Below are 26,905 nucleotides of genomic sequence, written 5' to 3'. Positions count from 1 at the left end.
CTTTCTGCTTCTCTGACACTTGAAACTTTTGCTGGATTGCTGCATATGTCGTGGACGTCTCTTGACAAGGGCTGTATCATTTCTTATCTATCACTTCACCAGGAGCTCACTGTCATACTAAATAACTCAATGACAGTATCATGAAATGTTGTCAAAAACTTTGCTGTCATCCCTGACAAGGACAACACATTCTCTTAACACAGGGCAGCAATAACCTGAACCTGCAGATTTGCTCTATTCAATAACCCAACATTCACCAGTATTTTAGTAAGCTGTCAACCCATATGTTTGTCTAGAGTACTGGAACTATCTAGATGGGCTTATCAAAACCCATCAAATCATTCCCACATAATCGTGTTTTACGCATATTTATGTTCCTCTGTTGTCTAATAGGTGAGGCTTTTACAAGGTTGCAATACCGTATCACATCGCTTCAAGCTCAAACCTTTGCATCACATTGTCTAAAAGCTGGAAATAATTTTTTGGGATTGGACTATTTGCAGTGGGAAAAGGCTCCCATTTTCCCACTGGACTTTAGCCTACTGAATCCCTTCCATGCTTTAAGGACTCAAATGTCATCTCAAACTGAACTTCAGCCCATGTGCTTGTCCCATGTGAGCAAAGCATGTCCCAAAACTATTAACTAGATAAAGCGTACTGACTATATAACTGAAAAAGACAATTTCCCAAATTGCACTAAGATGTCTTCAGCAAATATCCAAGTGGTTATATGGACAGAGAGTAATGTTAATGCTTATAGTGAATAATTTACCCAAAACACAGAAGCGAAATTGAGCAGTGATATCCAGACAACCAAAGTACCCAAAAAGAATGTACGCATACTTCCGGTGTCGTGCTCTCTTGTGCGGAAGCCACGTGTTTCGGGAGCATGCGGCGCATGCGTAGTGGCGTGAGCTGCCTCAGGTTTGTTTATGCTCAGGAAAAAGGCACACAGGATGATGTCGGCGGGTAGGCCGTGATGAGCTAACGGCTAGCGGCAGGAGAGCACTAGAGCGCGTCAGAGAGCCCCGGGAAGCCAAGCGTCGTTGTCAGAATGCAGATTACTCTGAAAACCCTTCAGCAACACACTTTCAAGATCGACATTGACGGAGAGGAGACGGTAAGATCGGAAATGACGCCGCAGTGGGTTGGGATGAGCTGATGGAGTCCATGCGAGCAGACACACGGGAGTATTCTTTAAAGCTCTGGAAACGTGGTCAACAAGCTTGCTGGCTGAACGGTTGCTCGTGTCCTCCCGCCTATTAATATCCGATTCACAACTTTACGAGAACTATCTTAAAAGTTTTGGGGCTAGGTAGCCTTTCACCAAGCTAGTCAGTATCTGAGTGCCGGCGATGGTTCGGGGCTGTGTGCAGGCCAGGCCTGTTCGGTAAATGTAATTTATTATCCACATTACCACGATGTTGCAGTGTACACGTTAGATGATGAGCATTTTAACCTCCACCATCATATACGTAGCAGTTTATTATTATTACTATTATTGTTTTAATACCGCGGCCTTGATCAATCATGTTTAAGCTAACGGCTAAAGAGGCCGCTGAAGTTGGAGGTCTAGGAAAACACCTTTTTTTGAGTCCAGTTTGTTCATAGTTACAATTTCTGGCTCCTGCTGTTCCGGGTAATTGCAGTTTTGTTCGGGTTGTGCTTAGATATTTACCTAATTCAATTACCTGTAGCTGCAACTAGCCAACGACACGTTTCCGAATTCCACCTTTCTAGTATTAGTATCCATCTTTCTCCCAGCGCCCTACTGTAGTGTAGTTACATATTAATATAAAATTTTAATTTCTGTCATTTTAAGCTCACACGGACCCTCTTGTTTCCGGAACTCGTATCTGGTGCTACAGAAGTATCCCCCTGCATCCGCACGTGTCCAAACGTGAAGTCGAAACAGTGAATTTCGGTATTTTTCTGTATAAATTGTGATTCTAATTAATTTATGTTATGTGGTCAAACAGCACCAGACACAAGGAAATGGACGAAATTTTGAGCGCTTACATTAAGTCTAGGAGGAAATAATCTGAGTGAGATTTGACAAAATAAGAATTTGAACCTTATAAAATCACATAAATCACAACATCTAACTTGGAAGAACGTAAATTAAGGGTAAAAGTATATTTACAGGTTTCTGACTCCCTGATGGGCATGCTTCATGTTTTTTTCTTTTTAATTTAATGAACTTTAAGATTTTATTGGGCTGCTGACTGAATCATTATTGTGATTTGCACTGATAATATTTAAATCACCATTCCTTAAACTGGCCCTCAGGGATGCTCAGACAGCCCATAGTTCGGTTCAGTTTCAGTTCAGTTTATTTGTCACACGTATGTTAACATAGGATTACAATGAAATTCGTTGGATGAGAAACGAAACAAGGCTCTAAGTTTTGGAGCCCTACCGAAGTTTTAAGGTTGATATTTAAATAAATGTACTTAGAAGATAAGAAAAAGAGAGAATTAAAAAGTCATAAAGAAGTGAATGTATGTGTATGTATACATGGGTGGGTGGGTGTAGTTCAAGCACCAGTATTGCACAATTGAGAAGATGATGTGTAAGTACCAATAATTACCAGTTAGTGGTTGCACAGTTAACACTGCAGACAGAGTTAAGAGTTTTGTGGTATATTGGTGACGGTGCAATGTCGAATCTTTAAGTGTTGGAGTTAAGGACTCTGATGGCCTGATGGTACAAGCTGTTCTTGTGTCTGGTAGCCCGTGCAGCAATGCTTCTGTATCGCCTGCCAGATGATAACAAAGAGAACAGCTGGCATCCTCGGTGGCTGCAGTCCTTCGTGATGCTGTGTACCTTCCACAGGCACCTTTGGGGGTAGAAGGTTTTGCCCCGTCCCAGTTCCCCACTGGACTCCTGTCAATGGTCTAGGGGTCCCCGAGGACAGGTTTAAGAAACATTTACCTTTTGTGCAAAAATTGTAAGTAGGACATCTAGTCTCTTCATATCAGGGAATATCTTTTGTCAGTTTAGCAGTGATTTCACTGCCTGTTCTTGAGCCAGTAGAATTACTGGGGGAGGCATGGGCTGGTTCTGCTCACTGGCTGTTTGCTGCTCATAATAGGCCGGCCTTGGGAAGTTCACCATCTCCGGTCTCTCTTACAGTCTTTTATTGCAGCACTTTGGCTTTACACTGATAGACAACCTGACATGAGTTCAGTGTTTGCAAATTCTGTGTATATCTCTGGTTTCCCTCAGTAGGAGGGAACTCTTTGAATTTCACTATGAAAACTTTACAGCGAAATATAGGGAATGTCTGATTCATAGATTCATAGTGCTAAACACTGGTAGGAAGTGGGGGCCCTTTGCCCAGTTTGAAGTTCCACAGAAAGTGGAACCTGCCAGTTCTGTAAAGGGAGATCAGGTACATTTTAAGAATCCCATTAACCAAAGTTCCCAAAGCTTTTTTTTGTATTTTAAGCATGGTTTGAGTGTGATGATCATTCACTGCAATTCTGACAGGCACCCCTCAAGCCTAAACTAAAACTGGGAGGCTTATAAAGTTTGAAATCATTTGGATTCCTGCATCAGTTCTGGTATGATCTTATTCTGTTCTAAAAATGGACAAACGCATGTTCCAGTCTTTATTAAAAATGCATAGATATTGACAACTTGCTCTTCAAAAATAATCTGTTGATTCAAAACATCAAGAGGAACCTGAGGAGAAGCTGAAGCTGATAAGGCAGCATAGGGTTGCAGATCAATGTTGAAAGACTTGGGTCTCCCATCAGTCTAGTCAGGTAAACAGTGTAGTAAAGGAAGCGATCAGGAAGCAGTGGTACTTTGCTTAGAAGTGGGTGCCCTGCGGTGATCCCAGGAGGAGGTCGCCATGTAATGAGCTGACAAAAAAATCAAGGGTAACAGTTAATGATTTGCGGCCACTTGGTAACATCTGCGTACATGAGTTCCGACTGAGGCATCACTGGAACAGACTTTGGTCACGTAAGGATAGAGCTGAACCTTTTTTCCAAAATTTCAGTGTTATATTTATAGTAACAAAACAATGCATACCACCACCAGTATTTCATTATACCTGTGGAGGATCACAGAGGAATTCTAGTGGATTGGGGCCGCCGCGGGCTCAGGACAGTTTGCAGTTATTGAGGGAACAGTGAGCTCCAAATTGTATCCAGAAATTCTGGAGATCAGTCTAGGGTTTGGCGCTATATATATATATATATATATATATATATATATATATATATATATATATATATATATATATATATATATATATATATGTATATATGTATATGTTTATATATATATATATATATATATATATATATATATATGTATATGTTTATATATATATATGTATATGTTTATATATGTATATATATATATATATATATATATATGTATATGTTTATATATATATATGTATATGTTTATATATGTATGTGTGTGTTATATTCTGATTTTTTTTTCCAAACTTATAGATTCACAATTTCAACATTTTCCCTAATTTTTTATGTAATCAGCTAAAAAAGGCCGTGGCATAATTCAGATTAAATTCTTCAATTTGACTGGTTCATGTAGAATATTTCATAAAAGGAGCAGCTCTAGAAAACGTAGAAATGCATAGATACGCATTTCAAGAATAACAAATAGCACCACCTACAAGTCCATCAATATAGTGCAATATAGTGCAATCACTCACTTAAAAAAATAAAAATAAAAATGTGTACCGGTATTTTCTCCTGTAGTCTCTCACATCACTCACATTCCACTGGCTCTTTCTACTGAAAGTGCTGGAAGAAATTTGTCATGGTGCAGCTTTTAGTTACGGTTGACTTGCAGACTTTACACTTCGCCTCAGTCTGTCACAATCCAAATCAGCAGACTAGAGTGACAATACCTTGTTCAGAAAATAACGATGAAGGCATAATGGCTAACGTTTGGCGGGGTTCTTATGAAACACTACAAACCAGCAGCATTGTGGCCCAATCTCTATTAAAGTGACATTAATCACTGTTTTAGTTACAGGCTCATCCACGCGAGAAACATGGTTGTCCCCATTATAAGATTGGGGGGTGGTGTCTGTCAAATCAAGTACAGCCTTTAAAAATGTTCATTTTGTCACTGCACATTCCGTTAACCCTGTACATATATAATGGAATGACTTGAAGAGAGGATATATTGTATTTTGGAATGGTCAATTCAGTGCATGCTGTTTGTGCGCACACTTCTAAAAAAATCAATGAACTGGAACAGTTCTGTGAAGAGGAAACGGAGCACCTTCTTCCCGTGGTGTAGCTCTGGGTAGCAACTGCAGGAACCCTTTGCTTGAGGTTACTGCTGCCAAGAGCCCAACCAGTTATTAAGTGTATTGGTTCACTTATTTTTCTCACTTGAACTGTGACTTATTTGCATGATGTTTTCAGTAACGAAAAACTGTGTGTGTGCGCGCGCATGTTTGTCATTAAATGTTTTATGTTCTCTCACTTGTGATTTTTTTGCTGTTCTTCCAGGTGAAGGCACTCAAGGAAAAAATTGAAAATGAAAAAGGGAAAGATGGTTTTCCGGCTGCTGGTCAGAAATTGATATATGCAGGTTCGTTTACCCAAATCGAAAAACGTACATCCAGACATGCAGGCGCGCTTTTTCCAGTTGCGTAATTTGTGGGTGTTGTGCGTTTGTTGGAATTTATGCTGTTATCTGGTTCATGAAGTAATGTGGTTTAGCATTTATCTTGTAAATAGAAACGTATAGAAATCTTGAAAGGTATCTTTCAATGCCACTCTTGGTTATTGGTGAGTCAACAAACAGGTTTACCATTTGTATGAAGTGAAGAGTTGTATCTGGATAAGATGGAGGACATATTAGAAGATATGAGTAGTATTTTTCAGTTGGGCTAAAGTCCCATGAGAGCGATGTGTTGTGGTGCCTCATGTTTCGAACCAGCCGCATTCTCAGCGTCTGTGTCTTTGTTGCATAGTGGCCACTATGGGGAGAATTTCACAGGGCAGTAGAAAACAGATTTGCTGATAGATTTACTCAGCGTTGCCAATGACCCAGATAGGTGCGGTCATTTTTGGAGTAATTAATCATAATTTTTTGCTTTGCTCCCTAGGCAAGATACTCAATGATGACACTGCACTGAAGGAATACAAAATCGATGACAAGAACTTTGTGGTTGTCATGGTGACCAAGGTGGGTACAGGATGACGGAGCACAAGGTCCGAGGTTTCCTTTTTGGATGGGGTCTTTTCATGCGTCACATTCTTGGTCTGATGAGCTTTGTTTTCCATACAGTCCATTTAGGATTTCTTTGCAAGTGTTTTGTGTCACTGATGATACAAGGCACTATAAAATCCGACCAAAATGAATGAATTTCCAGCAAGGACAATATGTCTTTTCTACAGCCTAAAACAACTCCATCTCCCAGCCAGTCGTCCCCTGCTTCATCTGCAGCGGCTCCCGTGGCAACCAGCACTACAGCTCCCCCCCCTGTAGCACCCGTAGCCTCTGACAGTCCAGCTGACAGCACTGGCCAGGAGGAGAAACACCCCCAGGAGGAGAAACACCCCCAGGAGACGCCGCCCGCCAGCACCCCGTCTGCTCCCTCCGCCGTCAGGTACCACTGAGCATTTAGCCCCGTTTTGTTCCGCCTCAGTCTGATTTGTTGATCAGGGTCCTTCGTGTTTTTTAGTGCCTCGTGTACTTGTGGTCAGGCTCATTTGGAAGATGCGCTCAGCAGTTATGTTTTCGTTTTCCCTCCAGTTCGTCTGGACTCTCAACAAACGCGAATATTTTCGAAGAGGCGACATCTGCCCTCGGTAAGAGCGGATTGGGTGAAACTAAACGCTGTGACCTCTAGCGCATGGAAATAGTACAGTGGAATAGGAATATGATGCAATTATTGTTTTGTTACCCTAACTGAAATTGATTTTAAATATCATCAGAAGGTGTTCATAATTCATAATCCGACTTCAGTTGATTATAGATTTCTAGATTCCTTGCTTCCTCTCGCTGCTGTCTTTGTGGGAAGTAGTTTGCTCACTTTTCATAGTTCTTGGTTTTGGTACTGTCACCTTGTGTTCGCCTTGCACTTTGCCTCGCCTTAACAAGCTGAATCCAGTCTCCCTCTTGCTGCCACCTAGTGACAGGTCAGCTGTACGAAAACATGGTGATGGAGATTATGCTGATGGGCTACGAGAGGGAGCAGGTGGTGGCCGCCCTCAGAGCCAGCTTCAACAACCCTGACAGGGCTGTGGAGTACCTGCTGACGGTAGGTACTGCTGCGAGGCTCTCGACACACTCCTACAGTGGTACATTGATGCCTTTATTTGTTGGGGCACTCTGGGGTCTTGAGTGTGTATATAAAGAGCAAACTTCCAAAACTTACTCAGTCCACAGAATATGTTTTTGAGAATTTCTGTGGATGTAATGAGTTAAACAAGGAACTTAAACAGAAGTGGCTGATGAAATTTGGACCTTGGGGGAAAATAATTGAGTGTCCCTGCCATTGAGACCAGACTCTTCAGTTTAATTTGTAACCACTGCACTTGAGAAATCACATGCCACATGATGCAAATGTCAAAGTTGACATACTGTGTGATGGATTTTCAGACAACTGGACAAGTTCTTCTTTGGATTAGATGTCCCAGTACTGTAACATGAGGAGGAAGCCTGACTTTGTCATCACTGGTCTCATCTCAAAAACAACAAAAAATGGGAGTCTTGGAAATTTGCTTTTCCATAATACAAGCTCAGTTAAACTGGATGCACAAAAGCAATTTATCAATCAGTCCTTGATCTAATTTTGAAAATGTTTATGTATATTGTGGGCCTTTAAAAGTACATTGAGGTTTGCCTTTTTGTCTTAAGTCAAGATAATGAACTACTTAGATCAGTGGGATTGTTGCCCCACATATGGGATGCAGTTTGCACTACTTCAATATCTCAGATGCATGTCCATTGGACAGGCCTGTTTGCAGTCATTGATTGACCTGGTTAAGCTTAAAATGTCCTTTATGTTGCCCTGGTTGCTTTTCTGGTCTTGTCCTCAGAAGAAGCACTTTCCTGAATTACTTTTTAAGAAGGGTTACTCAGAATGAACAGCTGGTTTGCTTGAAGGTGGGAAAAGACAGGGTGGGAAAAAGTTAGAAGTACAGTAGAGGTTAGAACCGGGCAGTTTCCAGTAGAAGTTAGAACCGGGCAGTTTCCATCTTTCCATTTGTGTTTTCATTGTTATGAAGAAAGAGCACATTTATTATTTATGCTAAAATTAATCATGCTTCTATTAGGGAATATAATTAAAAACCTTAATTTAATTAAACCTTACTTAAAGGCTAATTTCATGATGTGGATACATTAAACACTAATAGTTTGCTTTTGCTGCCCCCTTGCCCTCGTTTAGGGTATTCCAATGGATCGTGAGAGTCATGCAGTGAGTGGCTCGGTGGTGCCCCCTGCTGCTGGAACTCCAACATCAACTCCTGTGTCTGAGCCCTCCAGTGCTACACCGACACAGCCTGCTGCCAGCACAGGGGGTTAGTGTGTATAGCATAACTGCGGCCTGCTGATTTCTCCATATCGTTTGGAGTACTGCTTCTCTGGAACTACATTCTCCAAGTTTCGACGGTGCTACATACTCTGTTTATATGCGGTACTGATTGGTGAATGACACAGTACTCAGATGTGTGTTGATCTCTGTGAAGTCAGCACAGCACTGCCTTTATGAAGCCAAATTTAGATTGTACCCTTAAAACTGCACTGGTGTTTGTTGTACCTGATTTAATTTAACTAAGAGTCACAGTTAATGTCCTGTGTTCTGTAACTGAACTTGTATAACCTAAGCCCTTTCCTGTTGCTCCAGCTAATCCTCTTGAGTTCCTACGCAACCAGCCCCAGTTCCAGCAGATGAGACAAGTCATCCAACAGAACCCATCGCTGCTCCCAGCCTTGCTACAGCAGATCGGAAGGGAGAATCCGCAGCTTCTGCAGGTACGCAAAATATTGGTTTGAGTGAAAATGGATCAGCTCAACACACTTGCTACCTTACGTCAAGGTCAAACTTTTGAGGTGAAATTTTGGCATAACAATGATCTGCAGACGACTTCCTTATTCATTTCTTCCGTCTGGTTAAAACCCATTTAGCAAATCAGCAGTCACCAAGAGCAGTTCATCCAGATGCTGAATGAGCCAGCCCAAGGGGGGGGTGGCCAGGGTGGTGGAGGAACTGCCCCCGAGGCTGGAGGCGGAGCCATGAACTACATCCAGGTGACACCCCAGGAAAAGGAAGCCATTGAAAGGGTAGGTCACCTAACTGAGTTCTGGCTAAGGATTAGATGTTTAACCTTTTTTATACACACAGGTTGTGATTTGAAACCTTTTAAAACGGTCAGTACATTTCCATAGCCAAGTAGTTGGTGCTTAATTTCTAAGTGCCTCTTTCAAACCATACTGGCTTTACCAGCTCCAAGTCTAGTTTCAAACCTGTTGCATCCCATGTGTCATCTCTATTTGGATAGTTTTAGGCTAAAGGAATATTCTTTATTTTTTATTTTATTTTTTTTAGTTGGTGCCGGCACTTAGGGCCAGTTCATACTTCAACGTAATTGTGCCACATAGCCGGGCCGTCCATGATCTTCAAGGTCCGTGTGTCTAGCGGCAACACAGCAGACAACTGTGTACCTTGAAGTCAGGCCTGGGGTAGCACCGTAGTATGGATATTATACGAGGAAATAATTTAACTAAAACTAAGTGTGCACTGTACATGCAAGGCAGGGCTGCCATCGTTACCAAAAACATTTCCATAAACTGAAATAAAAAGTACAACCAGCACTAAATATTTCTTCCGAAGCCAAATTAAATAAAAGAACAAACATCAAATACTTTACCATTTTAAAATACTACTTGGCTAAAGTAATGGTGTAGTTATCTTTGGGCCTCTTGTGCAATGCTCTTAAAGCATAGAAATAGCCAGTGGCAGTGCGTTGAGACATTTTGTACTAGCTTGTGAAATCCTACAACTTTCCGTCTGTCCCTGTAAATAAAATGATATAAAGCTAAAATATATAACAGGGAATCGTATAAGCCATTTTTAGTTAGCATTCTGATCAGAGAGGGTAGAAAAGGTGTTTATATACAACCATTGGTTGATTTACTTTTTGACTAGCTACCTTTCTCTTAGCCAATGAACGATCCAGGTTCCCTTGTGTCACTGAACGGAGCCTCTGCGTTGTTTCAGTTTTCCCGTTGTTGCGTGGACCTATGCAGTGTCAAGGCCGACCTCTATGGTGAAAATTGTCACAATCGCTGTCATGTCTGCGTGAAAGATGAACCAGCCCTAACTTACCTAAATTAGAATAAAAAGCTTGTGGCAGCATGGGGTGGCGGTAGGTATCTTGGATGTGGTCACCTGTCGGTGTTTATTGGGGAGAAAATTCCAAAAGTCTTGCAACCACAAGTCAAGCTGAAGGCTCTCTCTCTCTTCCAGTTAAAGGCTTTGGGATTCCCAGAGGGACTTGTTATACAAGCCTACTTTGCCTGTGAGAAGAATGAGAATTTGGCAGCAAACTTCCTTTTACAACAGAACTTTGATGACGATTAAAGAGAGCCAAATAAAGTTTTTTTTTTTCTTTTAATTTACCATATTAAGGGGAAAGACAACAGGTCTTTCCTTAAATTTTACAGCAGCACATTATCTTAGTAACACTGGATTAAAGTCTGTAATCAGAATATAGTTTCACTCATGAAAGCACCCAGTGTTGTGCAACCTTCTTATGCATTTAGCTGGAACAAATGGAATTAATTTTCTTAAAGAAATTACCAGCTTATTCATCACTGAATAAATGTACAATCCTGCCCCCCCCCCCCCCCCCCTGAGATTCTAGGACATGTACTCAAGGACTGTTGAACTCCCATCCTCATTGTTCCTGTTTACATTTTTTTTTTTTTATTTGCCAATTTAACAATGGGACCTACATACTGTTTGAAAGCTACTTTAATGACCAGTAAAAGTTTGAAAACCACCGTTTGTCCCTTTACTGTGTACTTTTTCTCGTGAGTTTCTTGTCTGCTGTTTAGCATCAGTTTCGATGTTCCGCCACAGTAACCACGGCCTAATATCATAATACTGTACCTAATATCAGAGATGCAAGCAGTGTGAATGATTTAGGGCAGAAGGCGTGTCGGTTGTTCACATTCCGATGTGCTTATTCTTACGTGGTCAATCCAAAACATTTATGATTTTTGCTTTTGGATAAAATTGGCTCACCAGGAGCTTTTTGGTACTGAGAACTTTTTCTTGGGAGGGTGGGGTGAGGACCTTGCTGTTTTTACTTAAAGTGCTCATTTTCTCCACACACTGTCAGACTGCTGAATGATTTCTTGGGAGCGTAACACAAATGAAGTGGTAATCATATGCACAGATATTTATTCAACTCAATTGTCGAATTTTCCTTTTAATTCTCATACCAAATAGGCTCCATTGTCTTACTCCTGCCTGCCCCCCCGAAACTGATCCCACATTATGTTCCGTGAAGTGTTCTACTATCGCTGCTATTCCAGTGTGACTGGATCATTAGCTTCCTGGAGTGATGCAAATTGCACAGTAAATGGCACTGCTTCTGTTGCAATTAAATGGCTGTTGATGTGCCTTGCATGTTAATGACTCCATTGTGGTTTGATCTGGTTACCCTGTGCCTCTGGGATTGTGGGTATTATTGAGGTGTATCAATTTTAATCTGCTTTATTTAAAAAGAGGGGGAGAAGAACTTCCACCACCACTGTGTTTCTGTGCTCTGATAGTGTTTCATTTGTCTTACTGGCTATTATCAGATTTTTGTGTAAATGCTGGGGTGCCCTTTTGTGTTAGACCTCAAGGCAGCTGGAGATGTCACAATACTGACAGTGCATATGCAGCTACAAAATACACACACATTTTGAAGTCAGTTAGCCAGGCTTGTGTTACGAGACGACTGTCCCCTCCTGTTAAGGATATATTGAATACTTGCCTTGATTATTAATTTTTTGAACATGTAACATAAAATGTATATAAAAACACGTCCCTAAATTTACTGATCTAGGATTAACTGGACACAAAACATAAATATAAAAACTTACCCCATTGAGACAATGAAATTAATATCAATTAAGAGGAAATTAAATGAACCAGGAATTCTGTCCGGCCGAATTACTAAAAAATGGGTTCTGCTTCAGTTTGTTTTGCGATGCTTGGTTGCCTGGAGTCAGGGGGTTGATCCTGCAGTTTCAAGTTTGTCCTCATGATGGCACTGGTCTCACGATGTAAACTGATTAAATTTGCTGGTCTTGGCAGTTGTGCTGTTTGTCCTGCTTTCCCAACACGCACCTGCATGTTTGCATTATGCTTACCTGCATATGACTCATTTCTGTTTAAAATATGACCTTTTAAGGAATAGAATTGTTTGCAAGGACAAAACAAATACCCTGTTTTATTTTCATTTTCAGGTAATTGTGCAGTAAGCAGGTGGGTGCCAAATTCTGGTCGGCTCAGAGGGCATATGACCTGTGGATTCCACCTCTGATTTTGCACTAGTTCAGCTGTTAAGCTTTGAAATAATTCTAGGTAGCTATAGGGTCCAAGGTTACGGCTTGGTTACGCTTCACAGCAGACGGGGACATGGGCAGCAGTGAAATCTGCTGAGGTCGGAAACAGAGGGGATAGCAGAAATGATGGCACCGAGATGAGTTTCTGGTGATAGCAGTCGGCACTATTTTTGGCTTGGAACGAGATCTGAAATGGTCTGTCGTGTCGGAGATCTGCTGTAGCGGCAGGTCGCAGGTGATACTGCGTGTTAACAGGAGCAGATGTGTAAAGGCGAGCAGACCCCGAAGGTTTCTGGATTTTCAGTGCTCTGGTACCTTAGCGTGCCAGCTCTCGGGGCTTCCTCGTGACGTGTCAGCACTTGTTAAGTTTCCAACGAGAGATGCCTTCCCTCCCTAACACTGCCGTGTTGTGAAGAGTGCAGAAAGAACCTTGCTAGCAGCGCGGTGAATCGCAGCAGTGCACATAGAGGAGATGCAGGCAGCAAAACATTAAAGCTAGATGAGAAACGACCGGCGTGATTTGCCTAACTGCAGCTTCATAATCACTGCAAACGCTCCATATCTAGCTTTTGATGTTAAATGGGAATTTTGTTTTTGGCTTTCAAGTGGATGGATTCTCCTTGGTTGCTCTTAGATACAAACAAATGATATGCCTATCGTGATGAAATTAACTGGCGCATAAATAAAAAAACTCTGTTGTATCAGGGCTATGACGTTTGTAACTATGTGCTCACACAATATTAGACCAACTACAGAGGTCAAAAAGATAAAGTTCTCCAGCACAATGCATTTTGCACGAGACTCTCCGTGATGAGGTGCCGCTGCATTTTTGCGGCCGTCGGGGGACAGTAAGGTTCCCCGCTATTCAAAACAGTGACCCAACATTTTGGAAAGGCAGGATGAGAAGAAATGAGATGAATATACATGGGAGAAGTAAATCAGATTTCCAATATGGTTCTGCAGAGTGTATTTGCCTCCCTTTAATGTCTTTGCTAACAGGCCAGTCTGAGTCTCTGTTGTACTGCTGTGTTCCTAAATGCAACTGGGGGGATTTAAGGCTAACAAACCTTGATGGCCACGCTGACTTCATCAATATGAAATTCAATGTGATCATTTGTGGCTTGACTGTGCCTTAAGAAATTTAAGTAATGGCTGCTCAGATGATTTTATCGAGTCGTTGTCCTAATGCTGCGCTGCCTTTATTGTAGTGTACAGGAAAACAGGGAATAATGCTTCTTTTAGAGGTCGGACATTGTGTAACTATGAAAAGTCGGGGAATTTTGTCAAAAGCATCTGGGTTATTAAATGCCCTGTTAGTGACATCATAAAGAAATGTAGTTGTGCTTCTCAAAACATCAAACACCGGATATGAGCATGGTTCCATCCATGCTGCATGAAACTTGGTATTTAGATAATTTTAGTATGACATATTTTGCTAGCTCTTGTGTCGGTGACATAATTAGCAATGTAAACATACTGATGCATTGTTTCCAAATTTAGCGTGTTTGTAATTGAGTCATACCAGTTGTTTAAACTGAAAACACATATAAATGTGACGAATCCACTATGTAGGTGCATTTTATTGACAGACATGCTAAATAATAATGAAATGACAACGAGTGTTTTGAAAAAAAGGAACCAGCAATAATTGCCATGTTCAACATTTTCACAGAATTTATATGAACTGTATTTCCATCCATCCATCCATTTTCCATAGTCCCTTATCTCCTATAGGGTTGCAGCAAGCCTGGCCCTATCCTAGCAGAGACAGGAAGGCAGGAGACACCCTGGATGGGTGGCCAGTCCATCGTGGGACACGATCACACACTACGGTTAATTTAGAAACACCTATTCACTCAAAACACATGTTTCTGGAGGAAACCTGCACAAAGAACATGCAAACTGCACGCACACGTACAGCAGGGGGGGGGTGAACCCACAACGTGAGAGCTGTGAGGCCACTGTGCTTCCCCCAGTAACCAGTTAAGGTTCATCCAGTCCAGAGATGATTGAATGGATATGCATTACGTCCCACCTAGTTTATGTCAACTTGAGTAAACAGACTTTTCCAACGATTGTTTCTTCTTAATATTTAAAACATTCAGCACCATAATGTAACACTCAAGGTACATTATTCAATTTAATACCCTAAAGAAACCTGAATAAATGCAAGGCAGACATTTTTTTTCTTTTCAAACAGTGCTATTTGGTTTGTACATACTGCATTGTCCATCAATATTAGTATATATTTGTATATTTACTATTAATTCACTAGTAAAGGAGACAAAATGTTTAAAATGTAATTTTGAGACATTTTTAAGCATCACAAAATTACCGTTAAACAAAATGCATTTATTTTAAAATGTACAAATCTAAATATCAGTTCAGCATTATATTATATAATTTGTCTATAAACACAAACTTTGTTCAAAGTTATTTTTGGTAAGTGCTTCATATAATGAATAAATTTAGAGGTTATTGCACTTTACAATCACAATGCAGCCAAGACCGGCATTGCCGTGAATAAGCGCAAGTGAAGAAGGTCTCAAATCAACCACACAGCACTTAAGAAAAAAAAAATAAACAATTAAATGAGAATGTCCATTTCTTTTTCCCTCCCACACTCATATTTAAATATGTTTATGTCTCAGAGGACTATTAGATAAACTATAAGTTACTTCTGTACCTGATATAAAAATGTTTGTAAAAAAATAATGGCTTACAATAACGTTATAAAAATATATGTCTAATACAAGATGTTGAACAGTGTGCTCTAGGAAAAGGCAATGGAATGTGGCTGCTGTTGGGGAGTCCCTTCTGTTTGTGTCAGCTTGTGTCTCACTTTCTGTGTGCCCCCCTGCTTCCCCCCCCCCCCCCCCCAAAGTTCCCCAACCCTTATCTCCATGTATTTTCCAGTCATACTTTGGCACTTGGTTTTCCAAGTCTTGTCAATAAAAATTCCAGTTCAGTCTTGGGATATTGACCAAAAAAAAAAATGAAATAAAACAACACAATAACAATAACAAACACAAAGGAAACAATGGCAGAGATCTTGAGTGACACTCGGTACCACGGAAGACAGAAAGCATAAATCCTTCCTATGCCCCCCCCCCGCCCTTCCTTAACCCGTCTACCCCCACCATACCCATAGCACCCCACCTTGGCCACGGACAACAACTGCTATCGTTCCGTGTGGGGATTGTTCAAAGGCAGCAATTGGGTATGTGGTTGCCAGTCTGGTAGCAGAGCCCACGCCTCCCCCAACCCCCCCCCCCCTTCCCAACGGCAACACGTCGTCCCGCCTCAAAGGTGCCGTTTCATGTGGAGAGCCAGGTGGTCTGATCGTGAAAAGGCCCGGTCGCACCTCTGACACTGGAAAGGGCGGTGGCCGGTGTGCTTCCTGTAGTGCCGCGTCAGCTCGTCGGAGCGGGCGAATCTCCACCCGCAGCCGTCCCAGTCGCAGTGGTACGGCTTCTCACCTTCACGACAAGCAGCCAACGCCGCACCGTCAGTGTCACTCCAAAGGAACCCCAGCCCACACGAGGACGCACGGACCCACAGGTGTTCGCTTAACGCTGTTCGCTCACAGGGTCACGTCTCAAATTTGTCAGCTACTTACGGCAATGCTCTAAATATAAATATTTAAAAATTTAACGCTATCAATCATCAGCCAGTGCAGCCACCTGCATCACATTCCCGGCGAGTCTGGAATTAATGTCATGTTGTCAAACAGATGTTTGCTGGAATAGAAACACCCTCCAAAGTTCAATGGGGAGGCAGTTTACCGCCTTTACCCTCTAAGATTCTGTATCACATGGCTTTCAACACCCTGTTATTCTCTGCTGTCCTGCATGTTCTCCAAATCTTGCCATGTAATTTTGGAAACATGTTTCCATCTACTGACTGCAGTGTGAGAAAGAATCTTCTACCTTCATAATGTTAATCAAGGTTTACAGACACATTCTAGCAAAGCTAATGTGTTAAATCAGAAGTGTGCATGTTATGGCTATTAATACGGGCAGATCATCGATTCCCATATGCAGGTACGAGAGTCATCTCTTCGTGCCCCCCCCCCCTCCTGAATCCACACTCCTTCTCTGAGATCACATCCTGCAGAGCTTACCTGTGTGCGTCCTGTGGTGGGCCTTCAGATGGGAGCTCTTGGTGTAAGTCTTGCCGCAGCCGGCGTAGTCGCACGTGTGAGTGGCTATCCGTTTCCTAGGCCAGGAGCGTCGCCCTCGTTTTGGTTTGGTGTCGTCCGGCAGACCGCCTCCAGGGGACGCCAGTTCTAGGGGTTCAAGAAACACACGGGTGAGCGTCGTGCCTGAGCGTTTTAAATGCTTTGCAAATGCAGGATGACCAACCTTGGTACTGCATAGTGGGAGGCTGCTGGAAAGTAGGATAGCCAGACTGGGCTGGATAGCTGGGGGGAGCGGACAATTGGGGACGCCCCAGGGGCCGCGGGGAAGGCCGAAGCTCTCGGTTTAGGACATTCTCTGGGGGCAAAGATCGTCCGGGGGAGAAGCTGCAAGGCTCAAGCTGGGGCCCCTGGGCACTACTGGGGCCAGATGGGCGGATGTCCATGGGTCGGGTAATGGTGCAGGAGCCAAGGTTCTCCTGCTTGATCCCACAGCAGGTGAAGGTCATGGAGGGCTCCTGGGTGATGCCACCTTTGCCGCTGCCAGTGCCTTGGCTATACTCAGCCATGTCCATGGTGGTCTTCACCACGAACTTCCCATGCAGGTTGGCGGGCTGCAGGTAAGCAGGGTCAAGGTCCGGTCGCATGAGCTCTGCCACAAAGCCACCTGAGGGGGACACGTCACTGATGTCTGGGATCCCGAACGGGCCGTTGCTGGATGCCCCCTGAGGCGAGGGGAGCTGGTAAGTGTAGGAGCCCGGAGAAGGGGCCGGATTCTGGGAGGGACCACCCAGGCTCTCCTGATGCTGCTGCATGGTGTTGGATAGGATGAAGTCGTAGTCTAGCAGGTCCAGATCCTCAGGTTCCTCCTTGGAAGTGGCCAAAGCGGGGTCTTGATTGACAATACCACTGCCAGAGGACACACACGGCCGTCTCAAGTGGGACAATTCTTCCTTCCATCTCTGAGAGAAGAGCCCTCAGTTAAGTTATATAGATAACCATGCAAATAAGCAGCTACTACGGAAATACATAACTGTAAATAAAACTGATTCTGCTATTTAAAATCACAGTTTTAATCTATCGTGTATCACCTGCAGGAAAAAAAATAAGTGTAGTGCTCAAGGTAAACAAGTGATACACAATTTCCCGTGATAACTGGTTTCACTGTGATTTCAGGTGGCGTAAACGAGTCCTTTTCAAAATTACTATCGTGTGTATACAAAGCTAATAATTTTATAAATAGTAACCTTGAATAACTATTACACTATTAGAAATTTAAAATGATCTCCCAAAAACAATGTCTGCACCTCAACACTAAAAAAAACGACGTAGAGAAACACTTTTTTCGATTTACAAAAAAAAGGCTCTGTGCCTAACAGAAAATAAGACCACTAAGTCAATTCTTCTCAAATGCCCCTCACTAAAAAATAGCACTATTTTGTCACTAGAATAAACATGCGACTCCGGCAAGATCCGCAGAAATAAGCGACTCTATAAAATCCCCCTTAAATAAGCACTGTGTAGTCAACGCCCTTATTGGTGTCTAGTGCGGCAAAGTACAAAGATAGTGTAACGTTTAAGAAAAGGCATTTCCTTCTCTGATCACGACGACACACAGCAAAGAACAAGAACCCCTTGTTATAGACATTTGCACGAAAAAATGCATGCTTTTATTCAAAGATTATCAGTTTAAACTGTAAGATTAATGTCTCCTGCTCATTCTTACCGAGTTAACTACTGTTCCTGTTCCCATCGGTTTATCCTTGACAGTGGCGCCGTTAGCAAAGGTAGGAATAGGTAGCAAAAGCATTCCACTTAAAGCCATATCAGAGTCATTTATGGCTGCCTCCAACAACACAAGCTAATGCAATTCCTCGTCTGGGTTTTTATATCCAAAAAAATACTTATACCAGGCTGAGGTCAGGTGCTTTGAGAAAAAAAAAAACAGCTAACGTTAGCTAGCTAGCGAAAGCAAACAAAATGGTCAGCGAGTTCGCTAACCAGAAAGAAAAACACACCTCATCCATGAAAATGTGTTTGTTTTTTATTTCTTTCTCTCTCTTTTTGGTAAATTGTATATGTTGTTTAGAAGAAAGCCGCAGCGGGCTGTAGTTGGCGAGCTGTTTTCCCAGTCTTCTCCGGCGGGGTTTTGCCCTCGCTTGCCTACGCCGCGCTGTGTTTTTTGCAGAAGCGGCACATGTAGCGTCCAAAAAACGGGAGCGGAGCGCGTCGCACCGGGGGACGCGAGGAGATCAGGGCACGAGCAGCACCCAGGGATTCCCTCCGCGCGCTGTCAACGCCGCAGCCATGGAGAGCGAGGCTGAATGAGCCCGGTGACAGAGCGCACGAGAAGGGCTTTCCCTTATTTTTTTAAGTCGCTGTCTAGACACGCCTTCGTCTCCCGGCAACAATAGGCAGTATAAAAAAAAACACACACACGGTCCGAAGCTAGTGCGTTACATTCGGTGTGTGACGACAGGGGCCTTGGCGGCCCGCGTGCTGCTGCAAAAAAAGCCCAATGACGTCTCCTGTTACTGTTTGTGTCAAAACACAGCGATGGCAACAGGGAGGTCTTTTATAATGCATGGTTTTTATTTGTTTGACAAGGATTAACTCATCGATTAAAAAACGGATCTAGGCTTAATGTAAGATCATTTTGCCTCTGGTTATTTTGGGTTTATAGTGAGTGACATGCAATCTGGAAGACCCTTGGCAGGAGAAGTGAAAGTCTGGCCGGAAAGTAGTATAAAAAATACTGCTCCGTATCACGTATATGCGTTGCTTTGCTTAGTCCACCGCATTGGGTGAAGTAGGTTTAGTTACCTGTTGCAAACATGGAGGTTTCCATGTGCGGCAATTACTTACCGAACCTTTTTTGCTCAAAATGCTTGTTTTTCTTCTTCTTGAAATTACATGCTTTCTGAATATACGAAGTCTCTGATTTACCACATTCTGGTAGGTGCACTGGGTCTCTCTAATGGACTGTGGATTGCATTGTGATCTGAAGTAAACCTTTTGAGTTGCACCTCAGGCTGACGGTTTGGTTGGGATGATGGACTATTTTCTGGGTACAGCAGAAAAAGAAAAAAAAAATCGAAATTGCGTTGTTCCCCTGACCTACAAAAAATCTATATTTGAAATGAATGTATAGTTAATTGTAGTTTGCTACATATGGTGTTCTATCAGGAACTGATGTGCGTAGACAAAAACAGTCATGACTTATCCAAGCTGAGTGCTGAGGATTCCCCATATAGCTTTAACAGCAAACATTTTATAAACAGCAGAGTATATAGTTGTCAGAAGGGAATCAATTTGTTTGAACCCAGTTAAAAAGAACAGCATAATTCAAATGAATGACAGCAGTACATTTTTGTCTGTGCACAAGTACCATTCATTTATTGTCATGGTTCTGTTTGCTTTCCATAAGAGACAACTTGGCAAAATTGACAGCCAAACGTATATCAAATAACACAGGAAAACTGGGCCTGGTAAATGTTCTCTAACTTTGTAATCGGAACTCTTTTGACTGGAAGTTCTTGAATATCAGGTTTTTTGATCTAGGAGTTGATTTGAGATTCCATATTGGATAGAAATTTGAAATGCACGTCAGGTCAAGTCTTCCCCTGTGAACTTGAAATGATGATGACCTGGGATCCGAACCATCTGCACAACAAATGATGCTTGCCAGATGAGCAGGTTGGTCCACTGGTCAAAAGGCTGGAGTCCATGGTTTAGGCAGTTAGGCAGTCCTTTACCACCACCTCCGGAGATGATGTCACTGTCGTAGCTGACTCACATGCAAAGGGCTTTGCTGCACTGTCCCTTTCTAAATACCAGCAGAAACCTTGGCTGACTAATTGGATTTAGACTCCAGCATCCCAGTGAAACCACGCCAGTGAAAAACCAGTGTAATGATGCTGGTTGCTCCTCTGAGTTTGACATGATTCAGAAAATAAAGAACTAATCACTGCAGCCACCTGGATTAAGAATTTTTCCACCAAAGGGTTACATTTACTACATTGCACCTATATTCTTAAATTGTCATCATTAAAAATTAATAATGACCTGTGAGCATTGTTGCTAGTATAATTTGTCTTGGTGTCGCTGTACTAATTCAAATTTGCATATTGCAATGAAAATGGTCACCGCTTAGCTGAACCAACAACGGTATTTATGTAAAGCAGAGATATACATTTGCATATCTAAATGAAATGAGCTTGTCCATCCATCCATTTTCCAGTCCCACTTCACCTTTGCAGGCTTGTATCACATTTTTTGAGTTGCAAAGAGCATAAAGAATAATATTTTAGCAAGATTAAGAAAGAGAGCTTACCGTTTTACATTCCTTTACGCAATCAGATTGTTGCTAAATAAAAATGAAAACCTGTTGAAATCAGATATGTAACACACCGTTTTATTAAGGCGTAAGCACTTAATTGTCATTGAAACTGTAGATGCATTCTGACAGGACAAGACTTCAGGGAAAATGAGAAATCTGTTCCTTTTGATCTAGTCCTGCCGCGGTACTAGATGAGCCAGGTGGCTGACATTCTTTCTAGAGATCCATGGTGCTAATGTTAACTTCCACACAACGGCTCTTGGTCAAATCGCGACATGAAGACGCACGTCATATTGTAACAAGAGTTACCTACGCATTTAGCTTTTCCTATGAAACAACTGATTCTTGTGCCGTCTCTCACCTCCATGTCAGTAGGTCTGTGGTTTTCCTGATAAAAGAAAGTCTCTGTTGATTTCATACGGTGATGGGTTACATCCACCTGCGCAGAAATTACACAAATTAGTTGTCGCTGTTTTCTAATCTGGTGATGGGAAACAGGAGAATATCTATGATAAAAATTGACTGTTTTCCATTGGGCAGAGCATTTTGGCTGCAGGTTCTCTCTCATGATGCAACGACCCACAATAGTTTCCAACTTACACTATCGAATGCTTCCTAATGCGGCATGAATCTGGTTTATAAATACCCTTTTATTATGATAAATATCATATTGTGACTGTGTTGACTTTAATACAGTGGCTTAGTCATGGTTCATATCCTCATGATATTCTGCAAAAGCCGGGAGACCAAATATAGAAATACCACAATATTCTTGATCTACTTTCTGACACACACACAGATCTACATTGATGATTTAGCAAATAAAACAGAATTATATGTGTCTGACATTATTATTCCTAGGTAGGCACTCACTTGCAAAAGAATATAAGGTTAGTTTAAATCATTTAGTTTGAAACATTTAAACTATGTCAACCTTCCCTCTGTCTCAAAACTGAAGAAAAGGTATATCATTTATATACTCATTTGTAGTGCTTCTACTGACACATGTAGCTTAATATAGCAGCGATCTGTAGCATTTTTGACCGTGGCGAATGCAGTCAGTAAATATTCACCATTTGGGTCACGGTGGCTTTTGGAACTCATGTTTTAACACTTCATGGTAAATCGGCAGAGCGGACAACTGACAGACTTGGTTAATTCCCGGAGATGTTGTAATCTTTTGAACATGGGGTGTCAGCAAAGCAGGAAGTCCAGTAGACAAGCAGTACTGGGAGGTCAGGTACACACTAATGACACAGTGCCCGTTCCAGACTGGCACCAGCAAGGGAACACACTGTACCTCTGCGAAGACCCAGAATAGGTCCTGATCCAGAAGAATGAATGTGAAAGCATCCTGTTAGTCTGCTAGCATGTATGTTAGGTATTTGGTACCGATACATAATTAAAACAGGGGTTTAAAAACTATTAAAATAACACACTTTTAATACCTTTGATAAATGGGTAAGATAATAAATTACCACAAATGTGTGATTAAGCCTTGGTGTCTTTACTATATAGCAATTCTATTATGAAATAAAGATAGATTAAAAAAAAATCAATCCATGGGCTGTTTGAAGCAGAGTTTGCAGGACATAGTGTCCTAACAGGACTGTACTTTTGCGGGTTTATTTTTACTAAACATTTTTTAAGTTTCTTTTCTCCTGGACTTAGCATCTGTGCAGTTTACAGTGCGCTGGATCTGGAATTTGCTGGAGCAATGGCCCACTCTGGAGCGGCTGGAGTGTTTACAGGCTCCGCGGTGGATCCTGGCCAGGCCTACGGCGTGCCTGCTTTCCTGGCTCCGGCGCTTGCGTCACGCTGGGCCCAACGACGTCAGCGCTCGGCGGAGGAGAGAGATCCAGCAGGCCCACCGGCCGCACTGGCCTCTGTCTGCTGTGGGATTCCACCACCGCCTTAAGTATGCCGGTTATTTTTAACTCGTGACGCAGCACAGCAGAAAGCCATCCCACTTTTCACAACAATGTTTCCCTTCAGCCAGGAGGGGAAATGGACAGGGGCCATACTTCCTCGTCACATGGTGCCGCCCAGTCAGAGATCCAGCAGGGAGGAGAGGGGCTGCTGAGAGCCTGTATCCCAGCTATGTCCATGTGTAAACCCCCCTGACTTGGCACTGCCATTCGGGCCCCAGACTAGGCAGGCTGTTTTTAATCAGCAACTTGGACGTCCGGAGCAAAACAAACAGTGCCGGCCACCAAGTCTGGTGTCCGCGCAGCAGAGGAAATGAGAGCCGGGTACAACACATGGGCCGACCGGGGGAGACGCCTGATGTCACCAGCCCGGCCCGGATTAGAAACCTCTAAAACAGAAAGAAGCCTCACCAGGACTCCCGTATGCCTACCGCACACGTTCCACACGTAGGTCCAAAGCAAGGCCTTGCTCCATTCAAGAGTATCACAGCTACTGAAGGACTACACTACACAGTTAAATACTATAATGTGTTGATAGCTACAGCTTCATGCCATCATTGTTTAGGGCGGCCTTCCAGTTTTTCCCTTAATCCCATTCTTAATTCGGCACAACAAAGAATACAATAAGAAGGATGGTGGATTGTGTAACCATCAAACGTTATGTGCTTCAGGGTGACTTCTTGGCAAACTGCGTAATAACATCACACTTTCAAGATTTGACAAGTTTTGCTTATTGTGAACCACGGTGAACAAATGGCCTTGTTTTCTCTGTACAGAGCACACTTGCCGCACTGTATGTGTTCCCTCCGCATTTTTGGTTCTAGAACGTAAAGCCCCTGCACAATGCTCCCTCGGCAGTCAATCATTACAGGCTGTATGAAATATCAGCGCTCCCTGGGATGTTTCTGAAGAGCTCCGCAGTGGGTCATTTCCTGGAATTCCTTGTTTGAAGAATCCTTTTTTATTATTACGTTCTGAATTCCGCATGCATTATGACATAAACTCCTTTCAAAGAAATTCCTAATGAGAGTAATATGAGATGCCTTTCTTTGTGATCTTGATGGTCCCTGTTCACTCTTATTTATTTTTTTTAAACCGGCTCATCTGATAGTTTTGTCTAGTTATGCTTTTTACTGTTTCTCCTGGGAGAGCAGACAATCTGCAATGGTCATATACTAATGCAGGTGTGCATATGTGATGTGAAAGGGTGTGAGGCTGTGGTAAACTGATACAACTACACTCATAGTTTCCACTCAAAACAGACATATATATGTACATATGCATGTGTGTGTGCGTGTGTGTGGGTGGGTGTGTGTGTGTATATATAAATTGTATCTGGTACGTTAAACCATGGATACAGTGAAGGTTATGTGGGATCTTCGTGTCTTTGATCACTATGCAATTTATAATTATTTAAAAAATTACTTTAAATTAAAAAATGAGCTATGAAAAGTTGAAAAGGGACTGACTTGATATCACTTTCAACGACTTCTCTTCAAATTAATTTACACAAACTCCCCATTGGGATTCCACACAAGCCCAAATTTAAGCCAAATCAATGGTGTGAAAGGCTTGCAGGGACAGTGCTCTTTATAGTGACCCATAATGTGTGTCCTAAACGCACTGCTTACACGCATTCACCCACCATTAATATGCCACGTTAATCCTGGCAACAACAAAAGGAAGATCATGTAATCCCTGATTCATCCATTGTAGTCCAGCCGAGGTGAGTTTTGGTTAACTCTCTTGTGTGCATTCGGAAGAAATCCCACGATGCACTCCCATAGGTTCATTGTTGCACATTTTACAGAAACAGGTTCCACAGCATGACTGACAATGCACTTGTCTAATAGTAAGAGTGATTCGTGACTGAAGGAAATTTTCCACATTTGCTGCGACGACGCTGCTCTTAGAGCCATATTTCAGACCTTTCAGAAAGATCTGAAACACACAAGATCACAGTCCAAAATAAGCTAAAACTCAAGACACAAAAGAGTTACTACATAAAAGGAGTTATTAGACAAATATTTTTGAGAACATCAAGCATTCTTTTTTGCGGATGTTGTGGGATTTTGATTGATTAATCTACCCTGTGCTAATAGTTGTATTTATACTGTCTATTACTGTTGTGTGACTCCTAGCATCGTGGCCATTTGTTGTGCCTTTGACACACTTTGCACGGGGGCAAGTGAGGTGATGTGGCCTGGGGGGACGTGGGGGGGTTCAGGCCTCCGACTGCCTGAAATGAAAAGCCTGCGTTGAGAGCTGCAGTTCAGTTCTGTCCTTTGCCAAATGCTCAGGGTACCCCTGCCAGGACAGCAGCCAAGCCATTTTCTTCAAGATAGATGCTCTTTGACATAATATTTCAGCATGATCCATTCAAAAACAGGTTTAGCACGCATGTTTCTGACAGGTGTAAAACAGTAGAAATGTCACGTTCTGGAAAATGTCACCATTTATGTCCGAAAGACTTTTAAATGTATAATGTAAGAAAACGTAAAATCACATGATTCTTATCTTTAAAGACAAAACTGTGAAAAACATTCTCTGTAACTGTGGTATTCCATGCAAGGGAGGAGATATCTTTCTTAAAGAATCTTAGATATTAGTTTAAGAACTGCAAGAGATTTAAAAGTAACCATGCTGTTTAAAATGAGCATGATCTACATTTAAGTGGCTTGCATATTTATTTGTATGTTTATTAATCAGTATTTTTCTTAAACTCAGAGTTATGTTAAGTATCATGGTGGTTATGCTAACAATGTAATGCTGTTTCCTCATTTGCCTTTATTGTAACTTGATGTGCATAAGATTTTTTTGTACTTGTAAAATAAGGTTGCACTTACTAATTATAAATAACAGTAAAATGGATGGATTTCAGCCCTTTCAGTACCAGTTATTATTTATGCTAATCAAAGAAACAGGTAGTAGGAAGTGATCATTCATTGTTAAAATATTTCAAAGGAACCGACTTCTGAGATTTGCCCTGTGAGATTGTAACTGGGATCATCACATGCTAAGTATTATTATTGTTTTGAATATTTGGTCCATACCATGTCTTAAGTCGTAAAAATGTTAAGATTTCTGCCTGCTGCAAAGTCATGTATTTAAAGGGACACTGTCCTCAGGCAGTTGATGGTATGTAACATCACCCACACACACACACTCCCGCATCCACACCCAAGCACATACAAATAGCCACATACCAGCACACGCCCAGGTCCACACCCAAACACACACCCACACCTACACAGTAGGAATGGCCCAATATTCATAATGATGTCTCCTCAAACATTGTCTCCATATACTTTTTTTGACTTGTCTTTCTCCACCAGATAATCTGCCACAAGCTCATTATATTTAGACCAGATCCTCTGGCTGGGTGTTCTGGTGCACCTAGAAGACACGGCGCGTCATGTGATGGTTACTACCACCCTTGCAAATGATGGCTGTAGTCGTGTAACTGCCCGCATACAGAAGCATGACAGTGAGGATGATGGTTCAACCAAGGACTGTTTTGGACATCAGACAACCCACAGAGTTAATGAGATGTTTAGGAAATAAACAGAGCGACAAAAATGTTGTCTGTGCCTTGTCCCAGGGCGAGTGTGGCAGGAGAATGAGGAAATGTGATTATCGTATGTTTGCAGCAATCGCTTAGAATTAAATATTTACTGCCACTGAATCTGTATGCAACCCAGTTACATGAGCATTAGCTTTGCTGAACTTACCATTAAGAATGTGCTCAGGAGGAAAGAGTCATCCATCAAGAATCCAGGTCTTAATAAGGCAGGTAGTCAAACCCTGCATTGGTCCATTATGCGGCAAGACTCCACATAGCCTCCAAAAGGCAATTCTGTACTGCAAGATGTTATTAGGGTTTAAAGGGAAAAATTATTGGGAAGTAAAGAATCACTGGAAAGTCCGAAG

The 26,905-nt window shown here is 42.1% G+C and overlaps 2 protein-coding genes and 1 long non-coding RNA gene across 4 annotated transcripts; 2 read left to right on the top strand and 1 right to left on the bottom strand.

The window, feature by feature from the left end:
• The first annotated feature begins 895 nt into the window (after positions 1-895).
• LOC111838466 (UV excision repair protein RAD23 homolog B-like) lies at positions 896-11,012 on the top strand. Of its 2 annotated transcripts, none has more exons than XM_023801484.2 (10): positions 896-1,120; positions 5,505-5,586; positions 6,107-6,186; positions 6,399-6,610; positions 6,757-6,812; positions 7,137-7,264; positions 8,396-8,528; positions 8,855-8,982; positions 9,136-9,291; positions 10,478-11,012. In XM_023801484.2, exons 1-10 carry the CDS (start codon positions 1,055-1,057, stop codon positions 10,589-10,591), a joined length of 1,155 nt encoding a protein of 384 aa, XP_023657252.2. In that variant the 5' UTR covers positions 896-1,054; the 3' UTR covers positions 10,592-11,012. The 2 variants fall into 2 exon arrangements, with proteins under 2 accessions (XP_023657252.2, XP_023657261.2); XM_023801493.2 differs by lacking the exon at positions 896-1,120 and adding an exon at positions 1,372-1,390.
• Positions 11,013-15,439: 4,427 nt separating this feature from the next.
• LOC111838457 (Krueppel-like factor 4) lies at positions 15,440-19,047 on the bottom strand. Its single transcript, XM_023801471.2, has 4 exons — positions 18,435-19,047; positions 16,935-17,670; positions 16,694-16,858; positions 15,440-16,049 (listed from the first exon to the last, which is right to left on the bottom strand). The coding sequence occupies exons 1-4, from the start codon at positions 18,531-18,533 to the stop codon at positions 15,874-15,876; spliced, it is 1,176 nt and encodes a 391-aa protein (XP_023657239.1). The 5' UTR covers positions 18,534-19,047; the 3' UTR covers positions 15,440-15,873.
• A 293-nt stretch (positions 19,048-19,340) lies between these two features.
• LOC140581621 (uncharacterized) lies at positions 19,341-25,855 on the top strand. Its single transcript, XR_011984722.1, has 2 exons — positions 19,341-22,965; positions 23,043-25,855. It is a non-coding gene; the product is annotated as an uncharacterized lncRNA (long non-coding RNA).
• The last annotated feature ends 1,050 nt before the right edge of the window (positions 25,856-26,905 follow it).

Source organism: Paramormyrops kingsleyae, chromosome 2 (assembly GCF_048594095.1).
Source record: "Paramormyrops kingsleyae isolate MSU_618 chromosome 2, PKINGS_0.4, whole genome shotgun sequence".
NCBI classification, from domain to species: domain Eukaryota; kingdom Metazoa; phylum Chordata; class Actinopteri; order Osteoglossiformes; family Mormyridae; genus Paramormyrops; species Paramormyrops kingsleyae.
The sequence above is the reverse complement of the archived record's forward strand: the minus strand, read 5'-3'. Positions and strand labels throughout refer to the sequence as shown.